At 42.2% G+C, this 13603-nt stretch overlaps 1 protein-coding gene across 1 annotated transcript in view; it reads left to right on the forward strand.

Annotated features, from left to right (window-relative positions):
* The window catches only part of SLC9A6 (solute carrier family 9 member A6), a 77014-nt gene that overhangs the window by 60108 nt on the left and 3303 nt on the right, over nt 1-13603 (forward strand). The window contains exons 14-15 of the mRNA XM_049766652.1: nt 431-510; nt 6550-6655. Coding sequence (XP_049622609.1) covers nt 431-510; nt 6550-6655 — 186 coding nt within the window. The remainder of the gene's footprint in view (nt 1-430; nt 511-6549; nt 6656-13603) is intronic.

The raw sequence follows: 13603 nt of genomic DNA on the forward strand, positions 1-13603 counted from the left end.
AATTCCCTGACCTGCTGGTTCTTTGGTAGTGATCCCAGAATCTGGCAGCAGCTTTGAAAATGCCAGTTTTCTTTGAGGACCTGTGGTAACTCCCAAAGGTAGGGCTGACCCTGTCTGATAGTTTTGACTTAAGGTGCCTTTCGCATAGTGAGGTTTTTAGATTTGGAGGATACATCAGCCCACTTTTTTTTAAGTGACAATAGGCTCAAATCATCATGCAACCTGTGTAATAGAAGCATCAAAGAAAGTGTTTCATTGCTTATTCCAGGGCTGCAGTCTATGAGCTATGACATTTTCAATGTTAGCTGGAATGGCAACTATCCTTTGGGTGGCAAGCTACCTATGTTCCCAGTTCTCCAAAGGAATGACCAAATAAATAGGTTTGTATCTTCATGTACATGTTTTGATTTCTCTGTGAATATTTTTGCAGGGTATTCCAGAAAGTGAAAGAAGAACCACCAAGGCTGAGAGTGCCTGGCTCTTCCGGATATGGTACAACTTTGATCACAAGTATCCTTGCCTAATGGATAAGTACAGTTTAGTGGAGCAACTTAGTGGCCCATTCCCTTTCTGTAGGACAAGACAACCCTCCCATTGTTTGTCTTTCCCCCTCAGCCTTGTAAAGAAGTTTATTGGGAGATACCCCCAATAATTTCCTCTGGAAATCTATGACATAAGGCGGATTCATGCAGAAATCAGTTGTATGAAAGGAATTAAGAGCCCTAAGATGAACTATTCTTTAACTAGTTTAATGAATCCTATAAAAGATATTTTCTGGTCCTTGCATTCCTAAAGATTGAAGAGTAGAAGGCAACCATTGGGAAATATGTGAATGAAATGAAATAACGTTGGAAAAGAGAAATGTCCAACACAACTGCTATCTGGTGCTAAGTCCTTTTGCTCTTCCTGTCCTGTCCCGAAGACTGGGCACTTCACTTCTCCCTTCAGAAGGCCAATGGTCCCTTTTTTACTGGATCCTTTCCTGGTCCCACTGAACCATTTTCTTGGCTTTGATTTGGGCGTTATGTTCTAGCTTCTATGGTCATCAGCTGTCCTGGGAAAGGCAACTTAGAGAAATAGCTCAAAGGGTGCGAGCTTATGATTTACATCTAGGGCCGCTGGGTTCAACCATGGTACCCACTTAATCCCCTGAATACAGATCTGGGTATAGCTGCTAAGTACAACCAGGGTTGTACAACCCCAAACTAAAAAAGGTTGCAAACTTTTGATGATGTATTGAACCATGTTTTGTTGGTTTTGTGTTTTTTAATATAACTATTAAAATGAGTTCCTTATTTGGGATGGGAACTAGAAAAAGTGACCATGGAATTTTCAGGTTGAGACTTCTCAGTTAATCAAAGCCAGATTTATGATCCACAGAGGCAGTTGTTGGGCACAACTTTTTTCTTGTTTTCGCTCTCTGGCCAAAGCTTGCTCAAGCAAAACATGCTTGAGGCAGGGGAAATAGTTCTAAGTGCCGAAGCTGAGCTGGCAGCCCCAGGTTTAGTTCCCAGCCCCGCACTGTCCTACTGTCAGCTAGTTGTTCGTTTGTTTTGTTTTGTTTTTTGGTTTTTGGGCTACACCCGTTTGATGCTCAGGGGTTACTCCTGGCTATGCGCTCAGAAGTCGCTCCTGGCTTGGGGGGACCATATGGGACACCGGGGGATCGAACCGTGGTCCATCCTATGCTAGCTCTTGCTAGGCAGAAACCTTACCTCTAGCGCCACCTCTAGGACCCCTGTCAGCCAGGTTTTGCGAGAAATGAGTGTTGCTAAGAGGAACCACTAAAGCACCTCTTTTTGTTTTTGTTTTTTTTGTTTTTTGGGCCACACCTGGCGGTGCTCAGGGGTTACTCCTGGCTGTCTGCTCAGAAATAGCTCCTGGCAGGCACGGGGGACCATATGGGACACCAGGATTCGAACCAACCACCTTTGGTCCTGGATTGGCTGCTTGCAAGGCAAACGCCACTGTGCTATCTCTCCAGGCCCTTCATGCTTTTATCTTTTTGTTTTTGCTCTAGAGCACCTCATCAGGAGTAACCCCCAACCCCCCCCCCCCCGCACTGCAGGGTATGGCCTCAAAAGAAAAAATGGGGTGAGGATGGAAGTAACATTAGAAGCATTTATATTGTTTGTTAGATTTTTTACATGCATATTTGGTTAGTGCCTCAAAATTAAATTAGTGTATGGTAACAAATATGCAAGCATTTTTATGGAATTAAGGGAGAGAAATCCTGGCTCTTTAAAATTATTTCATGTTTATGTCATTACTTTGGCTCCATTATCATCATTTTGTACATCAGTTTTTCTGTCTGTCTTTTGGGCTTTCCTAGCCCACTATTTCAACCCAAATCCCCTAGTATTATCACGTATCAAATGTATACATTTTCTGCAAAATGTGCAATCCAGTGTAATAATTTTAGTAGAGAAAAACAATTTTAAAATGCAGCTCATTTTTGGATGTATTTTATAGAAGTGAAAGCAAAAATTTATCTGGTTCATTACTATCATATGAGGTACTAAGACCTGATGCCCTCCAATGTAATTATTCGTTGTTCTAGATTTTCCTGCCAGATTGTTATAGCTGAGATTCAAGTTAAATATGCAAGTGTGGGGCCGGGAAGGTGGCGCTAGAGGTAAGGTGTCTGCCTTGCAAGCGCTACCATAGGATGGACAGTGGTTCGATCCCCCGGCGTCCCATATGGTCCCCCCACGCCAGGGGCAATTTCTGAGCGTATAGCCAGGAGTAACCCCTGAGCATCAAATGGGTGTGGCCCAAAAACCAAAAAAAAAAATATGCAAGCGTACATGTTAATGTATTTTCACCTGTATGTGCATCTGTGTGCCTGCCACTGGTATAAAGATACAGAGAACATTTCCAGCATGCCGTAACATGCATTACATTCCCTTGAAGTCAGGAACATTTTCCCCATCTGCCGATACGGGTTACTGGATTTTTGGTCCTGTGGATTGGTTTTACATGTCTTTGATCTTCATTATTAAGAAAATAACCTTATATATTTTGTGTATCTTCTGTCATTCAATATTTCTTCTGAATATTTATGTCTACATTGTATAAATTATCCATATTATTACCTAATCATGACTTTTTCACTGTTGCTTAGTATTCCATATTAGAAGTCAGGTGTGTGTCACCTAATGACATTTACTCAGTAACAGATGGCAGTGGTTTTCCCAGCAGGCCATACCATGAAGCATAGGTGTGTGTGTAGTAGGCTGTATCATCTAGGTTTGGTCTTATTTTATTTTGGTTTGAGGCTACAGCTCTCTCTGCTTACACCTTTCTCCTGGCTCTTTGCTCAAGGTTCACTCCTGGTAGTGCTCACAGAGGACCATATGTGGTGCCAGGTGTTGAACCTGGGTTGGCCACATGCAAGGCAAGCACATTAACCTCTATACTGTCTTCCTGGCCCTACACCATGTAAGTTTGTGTTACATTCTTGTGATGTTTGCACAGTAACCAAATTCACAGACAATGGAATTCTCAGAATGTATTCCTATTCAGTGCCCGTTGACTATCACTGAGCTGTGTTTGTTGTCTCAGCCTCAGCCTTGCTACTGTTGATGAACATCATGCTGTTACCAGCTTTGGGCTATTACTAATAGAGCTAAACATTTGGGTGTCTTTTTTTTTTTTTTTTTTGGTTTTTGGATCACACCCGGCCACGCTCAGGGGTTACTCCTGGCTCTATGCTCAGAAATCGCCCCTGGCAGGCACGGGGGACCATATGAGATACCGAGATTCGAACCACAGTCCTTCTGCATGAAAGGCAAATGCCTTACCTCCATGCTATTTCTCCGGTCCCCTGGGTGTGAGTCTTATGGTGACCAAACCCACATTTCTCTTGAGCAAAGACTTTATTTAGGACCTCAGAGGAGGCTTTAGGACCAGTGAAGGTTTAGCTTTAGTAGGTCGCTCTAGGTTTCCAGGTTGGTTTTGATTTGTTTAGTCTACTCACCAGCGAGTTGAGAGAATTCCAGTGGTTCCATTTTCACCACAACTTGGTCTCTGCCCACCATTTCCATTTTAGCCATGTTCTTAGGTGTGTAGTAAAGGTGCATGGAGTTTGAGGATTGGATTTTCTCTGAAGACCAGTGAGACAAAACCTCATGTCATGTTTCTTGGCTATTTGGATATGCTCTTTTATGAATTTTGTCTGTTTTGCCCATTATTGAGTTGTCCTTCCCTTTTTTGGTTCAGTTTTTTCTTTGAAGATCCACACAGAGATGCTCTGGAGATACTCCAGGCTCCCTATCTCTGCTCCCTGTAGTGCCCAGCCATATTCAGGAGACCATGCTAGTGATTGAACCTGGGCCTCCCACATGCAATCATGTGCTTAGCTTTTTGTGCTTTCTCTCAGGCTTACCTTTTCACTTTTCTAACTTAAGGCCAGAAAAATAATATAAAAGTTCAGGTACTTGCTCTGCACCGCCAGAGTAATTCCTAGCACTACAGGGCCTGAACAGCCCTTTGAACCCTAGCACTAGACTCCTGGTCCAGTTTCTGAGGACCATTAGAAGGTGCTCTCAAACCCCTGAGCACCACTTGGTAAACCCCCGTAAAATACAATCAAATATTTATTTTGCAGTGTTGGTTCACACCTGAGGCTCTCCACATGTACTTTACTGCTAAGTTGCCTTTCCAAACCCCCTGTTCATTTTCTTCTTCCTGTTTTGAGAAATGTTCATTCCTCATTTTAATGCACTTTGTTGATGGAAAGATCATTCTAGTTTTAGTAATTTGTTAATGACTCAATATTTTCTGCAAGACATGTGATTTTGATTTGTTTGGTTGCTTTAAGGGCCGTACTCAGCTGTGTTTAAGGCTTACTCCTGGATCTGCACTCAGGGATCACTCCTGGCAGTATGTGGAGTACCACCTGGTGTGCCAGGGATTATGCCAGGAATCAAACCCAGTGTAGGACATGTATAAGGCAAGCACCTTACCTACTGTGCTAGCCAGCCCTAAGAATAATTAATCTGAACTATTACATTTACATCTCTGATTCATCACAAGTTAATTTTGTGGGCTGGAGAGATAGCACAGAAGTAGCGTGTTTGCCTTGCACAAGTCCGACCTGGGATGGACCTGAGTTGGACTTCTAGCATCCCATATGGTACCCTGAGCCTGCCAAGAGCAATTTCTGAGCATAGCCAGGATTAACACCTGAGCACCGCCAGGTGTGGCCCAGAAGCAAAAAAAAAAGTTAATTTTGTGCATGGTATGAGATAAAAGTCAGAACCTAATTTGGGGCTATTGAATTTCTTTAAAATACCAACTGTAACCTGCTTGTAATATATCACATGATCATGTAAGTAGAGTTTATTTTCTGACTGATTCAATTTGGTTTTTTGCATCAGTTAAACCTTGTTATATGTGGGGCTGGAGAGATGGCATGGAGGTAAGGCATTTGCCTTTCATGCAGAAGGTCATTGGTTCGAATCCTGGCGACCCATATGGTCTCCCGAGCCTGCCAGGAGCAATTTCTGAGCGTGGAATCAGGAGTAACCCCTGAGCACTGCCAGGTGTGACCCAAACCCCTCCCCACAAAAAAATTCTTGTTATATGTAGAGAAACCCTGTAGGTGTGTTATTCTTTTTTTATTTATTTTTTTTTTTGGTTTTTGGGCCACACCTGGCGGTGCTCAGGGGTTACTCCTGGCTGTCTGCTCAGAAAGAGCTCCTGGCAGGCACGGGGGACCATATGGGACACCGGGATTCGAACCAACCACCTTTGGTCCTGGATCGGCTGCTTGCAAGGCAAACGCCACTGTGCTATCTCTCTGGGCCCGGTGTGTTATTCTTGAGTATTGCCTTTGGCTATTCTGGGCTCATTGCATTTGGCTTGGGGACCACAATGACAGTGCTCAAGAGCTCCATTTTTATGTCTTCAACAGATACTTGACTATCTATATTTTTGGAAGAGGAATATTTTATGTCTTTTAAAGGAGTTTTTTCTGAGAAAGTACTCAGACTTAATGCTTTGAACTCAGTTTAAGCCTCAGTGCTACTACTCTGTTAAGTACTACTAGTATAATACCAAGTATTCGACACACTAGTAAACTCATCATTCCACAGTTTAGTGTGACCAGATGTTTTCTATAGTGCATAAATATGTTGATCTGCAGTACTTTAGTCTTTACTTTGGCTTTATAAATATGACCGTTTATGGAACTTTCCCCCACTTCCTTTCTTTTGTAGTTTGAATCCTGGGTGCTGCTGACTTTCTCACTGATAATTAAGAAGAATCTTGGGGGTAGGGATGTCAGAGAGATAGTTCAGTCAAATCCTTAATATGTTTAATTGAGTGAGGGAATGGACCTCTGACTTCTCTGAGCTTCAGTTTCCAGACTTATTAAATAATGATAGTAAGATAGTCTCACTAGTATAATGTGATGGGAAACATGATATTAATGAAAGCCTTTTCCTGTCTCTGAGGTCGTTGGGAAGCTGGGAGCGGTTAAATGGAATGAGTTGTTCTTTTGAACTGGTGACAAACAAGACATAGTTTTTTCCTTAACCAGCACAGTTATCTGAAGCCTCTGCTAACACACAGTGGGCCACCACTTACAACCACGCTCCCTGCCTGCTGTGGTCCTGTTGCCAGGTGCCTGACTAGCCCCCAGGCTTATGAGGTAAGTTGGTCTCATTCCTCCAGGATCTAATTTCATTAAGGTACATTTCTCTGTGGATGGGTAGCTAGCGGGTTTCTTTTTTTTCTGCTTTACTTGCTTTTATAAGGAAAATCCATGAGCAAAAATATGAGTATATTTAGCTCAGCCAGAAAATAATTTGCATTTTTTTGCTTGGTTTGGTTTGGTTTGGTTTGGTTTGGTTTTTGGGTGATACTCTACGCTCAGAAATCACTCCTGGCAGGCTTGGGGGACCGTATCGGATGCCGGGATTTGAACCACCATCCTTCTGCGTGCAAGGCAAATGCCCTATCTCCATACTATCTCTCCAGCCTCAGAATTTGTAACTCTGAAACATAATTAATTTTATAACACATACTATCAGTAGATGAGTCAGTCAATGTCTGGGTTTTGATTTTATGCAGTTTATGGGCTTATCTCAGTACTAAATGAATGTGTATTACTTTTTTGATTATTGATTTATTGTTTGTTTTTTGTTTTTGTTTTTTTGTTTTTTGGGCCACACCTGGTGATGCTCAGGGGTTACTCCTGGCTATGTGCTCAGAAGTCTCTCCTGGCTTGGGGGACCATATGGGACGCCAAGGGATCGAACCGTAGTCCATCCTAGGCCAGCATTGGCAAGGCAGACACCTTAACTCTAGCGCCACCGTGCCGGCCCCTGATTTATTGTTGATTTAGAGTATTTCAGAATTTGAGACCTTTTGCTTTGTATCTCTGTATGATTATAACATTGCACCTGCCATCTAAAAGACTTTCCCATCCATTCCTTCCACCTCTCCCTTCTGCTGGTAACCACGACAGGTTTCACTGAGTCTAGAAATTAGTTGTTTCTTGCCAGTTTGTTTGCTTCTGTTGTTTATTTTCTACATGAGTGAAAACATCCAATAAGTTTCTTTTTGTTTTTCTACATCACTGAGCATAATCATGTTAAGATCCATTCACTAGATCCCAAAGGGCACAATTTCACCTTTTGAATGGCAGAATGCTATTCATTCTGTCTAAACCATTCCTCTGGAGGTAGCCATTCCAGTTGATTCCTTCCTGTGGATATTGTGAATAATAACCCATTTTCATAGCCTTGAAATAAATATCTGAAGCATTATTGCTGAACCCTGTAGAACTTCAATTCCTATTTCATTTTTGATTATATGTATGTTTTATCAGCATTTGAATACAGGGCCTCATATAGATACTTTACTGTTGAGTTATAGCCCTTGCCTCTGTTCTTATATTTCTAAGGAATATCTGTACCATTTTCCATTAGGCTGTGCTAGTTAATATTCTCATCAACAATATACTGAATTCTCTTCTCTGTTGTATCAGTACCAGTACTTTTTACCTTTTTTACCAGTCTTTTTTGTTTGTTTTGGGGCCACACCTGGCTGTGCTCTGGGGTTACTCCTGGCTCTGTGCTCAAAAATCGATCCTTGCAAGCTCAGAGGACCCTATGGGATGCCAGGAATCGAACCTGGGTTCATCCTGCGTTGGTTGTCACTGTGCTATCACTCCGGCCCCCAGTCTTTTTTTTTTTTGTATTGAGGATCAAATCCAAGACCTCACACCTGTAAGGCAAGTGCTTCACCTCACAGCTACATTGATGGCCACCCCTTTTTTTTCAATTTTTTTTGACATTGTCTCTAGTCTGTCTTGCTCTTTTTCTTGTCTGTTTTTGGGCTACACCTGAATTCCTTCTAGCTCTATGCTCAAGAATCAGGATTTAAACCAGGATCAGCCTGTGTTCAAGACAAGCACCATAACTCCTATACTATCTCTCTGGCCCCTCTATATATTATTCTTTTTTGTTTGTTTGTTTTTTGGGCCACACCCGTCGGTGCTCAGGGGTTACTCCTGGCTGTCTGCTCAGAAATAGCTCCTGGCAGGCACGGGGGGACCATATGGGACACCAGGATTCAAACCAACCACCTTTGGTCCTGGATCAGCTGCTTGCAAGGTAAACACCGCTGTGTTATCTCTCCGGGCCCTATATATTATTCTTATTAGTGCAGGTATCTCCATGTGATTTTGACTTATAAATATCAATGTTTGTATCTACAAATTAAGTTGTCACAGTCATCTTAGTAGGCGGGTTAGTAGGAAACATTTTTGTGCCTCTAAAGCACAATAGATGATGGGATTTTTATTTCATACCTATCAGCTTTGGGGATCTTAGGTGACTGTAGCTCTGTATGCCAAATCACTGAGAGGCATGAACCTAGCTAGAGAAACTCTAGAGGGCCTATTTTCCCTTTAGCAAGTAACATGTGATTAGTGATCCTACAACTATTGCAACAGAGAAAGAAATGACAGAAATGCTAACTAGCCCCTATTTTTCAATGCAGTCCTCTAATTTTTTTCAAGTTTTTATTTTTTAAATAAAACCTTTTCTTCTAGCTCAACCCTTTTAAAATAATCTGTGGCATCAAGAAAAATGCCCATATTAACAAACCCACCAATTTGCACGGTGATGCAATGCCTTAGATCAAGAAGCAGCACTGTAGTAAAGCAGACACAAACACCCAGTTCCGGAACCTCTGGGGCATGTGGTAGCAGACTCTTCCAAGAGGGGTTGGAGAGAGTAGTGCAGACTTTGCAGGGGTGGGGCACTCTGGATCAGGGAGTCCTGCATTTGGTCAGGTAATCCCTCTTGACAGCTTGTGTGGTGGCTTCGCAGGAAACATCCAATATTGTCTTGTGTCTTCCCTCCTGTATTGCTCTGGCTCTTCTCTCTAGCACATTCAGTCTTCCTCTTTGCCAAGGGTTCAGCCAGCTTTCTTGGCTCAGTCTATCAATGAAGTCTGTCTGTGGAATACCAGAGACCCAGTTGCTATTGCCAAAGGCCAAAAGTTTCACAATAGTGTGTCCTGTGGTATAAAGCAAATTGTTGTAGTTTTGTCTTTGGGCTGCCATAACAGTACCTCAAGCCGAATGTCTCAACAGCAAAGCCATGCTGTCTCACTGTTCTGGCGGCTTGAAATCTCTAAGTTATGTGGTGTGGTCAGATTGGTTCCTTCTGAGAACTCTGAAAGAACCTGATTGTTCCATGATTTTCCCCCAGCTTCTGGTGGTTTCCAGATGAGCTTTGGCAAGCCTTGGTAAATAGATAGATACAGCATACATAGCTCTGTCTTGGTATTGTGGTATTGTACAGGTGTGTGCAAGCATGCACCCATCCATTCCATGTTTTCTAGAAGGACAATCACCACATAGTGGATCACACTAATAACCTCATCTTAACTCAGTAAGTCTGTATAGGTCCTAGTTCCATGTAGTCACATTCATGGGGTGGGAATCTCAGTATTTGCCGGAAGGTATGATGTAACCCATACACCCATAACTTTTTTTTCTATTTCTTTTTTTTTCTTTTGGTTTTTTGGTCACACCCAGCAGCACTCAGGGGTTATCCTGGCTCCATGCTCAGAAATCGCTCATGGCAGGCTCGGGGGACCATTTGGGATACCAGGATTCAAACCAATGACCTTGTGCATGAAAGTCAAACGCCTTACCTCCATGCTCTCTCTGGCCCCTTTTTTCTGTTTCTAACTAATTGACAAATGTAATATGTTTGTAGCCAAATATTCAAAGAGCATGCAATGTACAAAGTGAAAAAGAAAAGGAGGGGCCGGGCGGTGGCGCTAAAGGTAAGGTGCACCTGCCTTGCCTGCGCTAGCCTTGGACGGACCGTGGTTCGATCCCCCGGTGTCCCATATGGTCCCCCAAGCCAGGAGCAACTTCTGAGCTCGTAGCCAGGAGTAACCCCTGAGCGTTACCAGGTGTGGCCCAAAAACCAAAAAAAAAAAAAAAAAAAAAGAAAAGGAAAATTTGCCTTCCTACTTCCAGCCCTTAAAGACTTTTTATTAAGGGCTATGTCCTGATTTATCTGTTCTACACAAACTTAGATGTTTTTATATCCATCACTTTTATCACTTTTTTACACAAGATCAGAAGAAGTGCATTGTTTTGCTGCTCTTTTTTCCGATTGGTGAAATGACATTGATGCCTGTCTACGAGTTCTTGAACTCTGTTACCTTCTCTTTATTCATGGAGAGTATCCAGTGTTGTGGCTCCGTGGCTAGTCCCCAGAGCTTAGTAATTCTAAGGACTGTAGCTTTGAGAGGTAAAAATGTCACCTTAAGATACAAATGCAGCGCCAGAGTGATAGAACAGCTGGTAGGTTGCAATCAGCTGATCCAGGTTCAATCCCTGGTACCACGTATGGTTTTTGAGTTCACTGGAGTTGTTCTTGAGTGCAGAGCTCAGATTGAACACTAAGCGTTGCCCAATATGGCCCAAAACACAACAAAAAACAGGTGCATATTTACTTTTTAATTTAACAGCTATTACCTTAAACCCCAAATTTAATAATGTCAGAAACGTCAAATTGCCTCCTGGCAGACAGATTTTATTGCAAGTGACAGTGAATTAAGTGAGACTCTTGTCAGACTTAGTATTACAACCAGATTGTGCAGAAAGGATTATATCTGGCTAGGTTTCAGGGCTTTGTTTGAATTTTGTTTTAATTTTTGGTTGTGTGGAACCCCACCCAATGGTGCTCAGAAACTCCTCCCAGCTCTGTCCTCAGAGCTTGGTGGATCATGTGTTCTGAGGATTGAACCCAGGCTTCCTGCAAGCCAAGCATGTGCTCAGCCCACTGAATTGTTTCTCCGGCCCTGTTCAAGTTTTAATTCACATGACTTTATCTTTCTGAATTTGAATTTGGAATGGGGAATATTCGGCCCATCCCTAACCTAGATTTTCTGGCTCATGAAATCATGGGGTCTGGTCCTGGTGTGTGACCGGGAGAACACAGCTGCTTCTTGCCTGGCCGCAGCCCATATGCCTGTACTGTCTGGCCTGGAGATAAGGTCACAAATTTCCAAATGGCCCTCAGCAGAAAGAAAGGGCTCCTTATTTAGCAAATTTCTAGCAACAGCTACTTAAAAAACTTTAAGGGTTTTTTTTTGTCGTTTTTGGGTCACACCCGGCAGTGCTCAGGGGTTATTCCTGGCTCCAGGCTCAGAAATTGCTCCTGGCAGGCACGGGGGACCATATGGGACACCGGGATTTGAACTGATGACCTTCTGCATTGAAAGGCAAACGCCTTACCTCCATGCTATCTCTCCGGCCCAACTTTAAGGTTTTTGTCTTAACTCTCTCCTCATATTTTGACTCTCTTAATATAAAGTGTTCGAAACACATAGAACATTGAAGAGCTAATTCTATAAGCTCTGTTTCCCTCAAGAAAAACTTAGTCTCAGACTTTTTGCTAGGTGTATGTTTAGAACATATATTATAAAAAATTATTTCTTAATTATACGGCCATTTATTTGGATGGAGGAGGGTGGAGACATACCCTGTTCTCAGGAGTGACCTTTTGTGGTGCTCAGAGGACCATGTGTAGTGCCTGGTTTCAAAGCAGAATTGGTCACATGTAAAACAAACACCTTATGCACTGTACTGTTTCCCCAGCCCTATTTCTAACTTTTAAAAGTAGTATGTGCTTGGACAATAAAAATATAGAGTAGACAGAGACTTAAAAGAAGGAAAAAGTCACTATCAGCTGTATCATGCAGAACTGCCATCAGCTTATTGAATACTCTTCCATGCTTTCCTATGAACACATCTATTTTTAACATTATATTACTTTCAACCTGAGAAAGCAACATCTTGCGCCTATCACATTAGATGTACCACAATTATTTTGGGGGGGCTTGTATTTCCAAGCTGAGTTAAGTGATCCTGAGGATCACTATAAGCTAAATTGGCTGGCTAGGCCAGATAGCAATGATTGGGCACAGCAGTCAGTCTTGGGGTCCACTTGGGTTGCCCACCAATGTTGATCCCTTAGTAGCTACTGGACTCCACACAGTTATTTAATTTATGTATTGTTGAATTTTGATATTATAGGATTTGAGTGGTTTACTTTAAAATCAATCCATGTGCCATATCTCCAACCCCAGGTGAATGAATGAGTCTGAATCAGGGTCATGCATGAAATAATCTAAGGTGAAACAGGTGCAGTCTGGCAGTATTCTACTTCATATGGAGAGCAAGCTGCCTGCCAGAAACTGCTGTTTTTATTGAGTACAGAGACTACTCCTGGGTGGGGCAGTAAGGATAGATAGCTCAGACTATTATGAGCCAGTCCCACCCAGGTTTACAAGTAAGACAATCTCTGTTTTGGGGTAAAACTCAAGTTGTAAACAAATGTACAAAGGAACCAGGGATGATCTTTGTTTTAGGTAAAATAAGGTATAACCTAACAGTTTACCTTCAGCACATTTATTCTTATTGTTATTGCTGTTTGTTTCTGGGCCACATTAATTGTGCTCATGGCTTAATGTTGGCTCTGTTTTCAGTGTGGGGCTCATGGGACCTTATGTGGTGCCAGGGATCAAGCCTGGGCTAACCAGGTGCCAGGCCCAGTGTGCTATCTCTCCAACCTCTCAACTGACTTTGTTACTACTAAAATGATATTGTACATGACTTCTCCTTTTGGAGAACTTTAATTAGACTCTTTTGACTATAAAGTTTCCATTTGAACTAAAGTTTATGGAAGCAGAAACAAGTGTAAGGTGAGGGTTTATTATATTGAAAGGATATTGTATTTGTCTTAATTGTTAATACCAAAGTAAAAGTCTTATTAATTACTAAAATATTAAATTAAAAATAGGAGCCAGAGGGATAGTAAAGGGATTAATACACTTGTCTCGTCTACATTTACCCCAGTAAGATGCCTGACAGGGTATATGGTCCCTTCGGCACCCCAATGGGTCACTTGTAAACACAGAGCCAGGCATGTCCCCCCTCCCTGTACTACCAGGCATAATCCCCAAACCAGAAAAATTTGAGTGAAATGAGCAATAAAGTTTTTCACTTATATTTGTTGAAACTGTATATACCTCAAACTTTATAGAAGGAACTTAGTCTGGT

The sequence above is a fragment of the Suncus etruscus genome, chromosome X (assembly GCF_024139225.1).
Source record: "Suncus etruscus isolate mSunEtr1 chromosome X, mSunEtr1.pri.cur, whole genome shotgun sequence".
NCBI classification, from domain to species: domain Eukaryota; kingdom Metazoa; phylum Chordata; class Mammalia; order Eulipotyphla; family Soricidae; genus Suncus; species Suncus etruscus.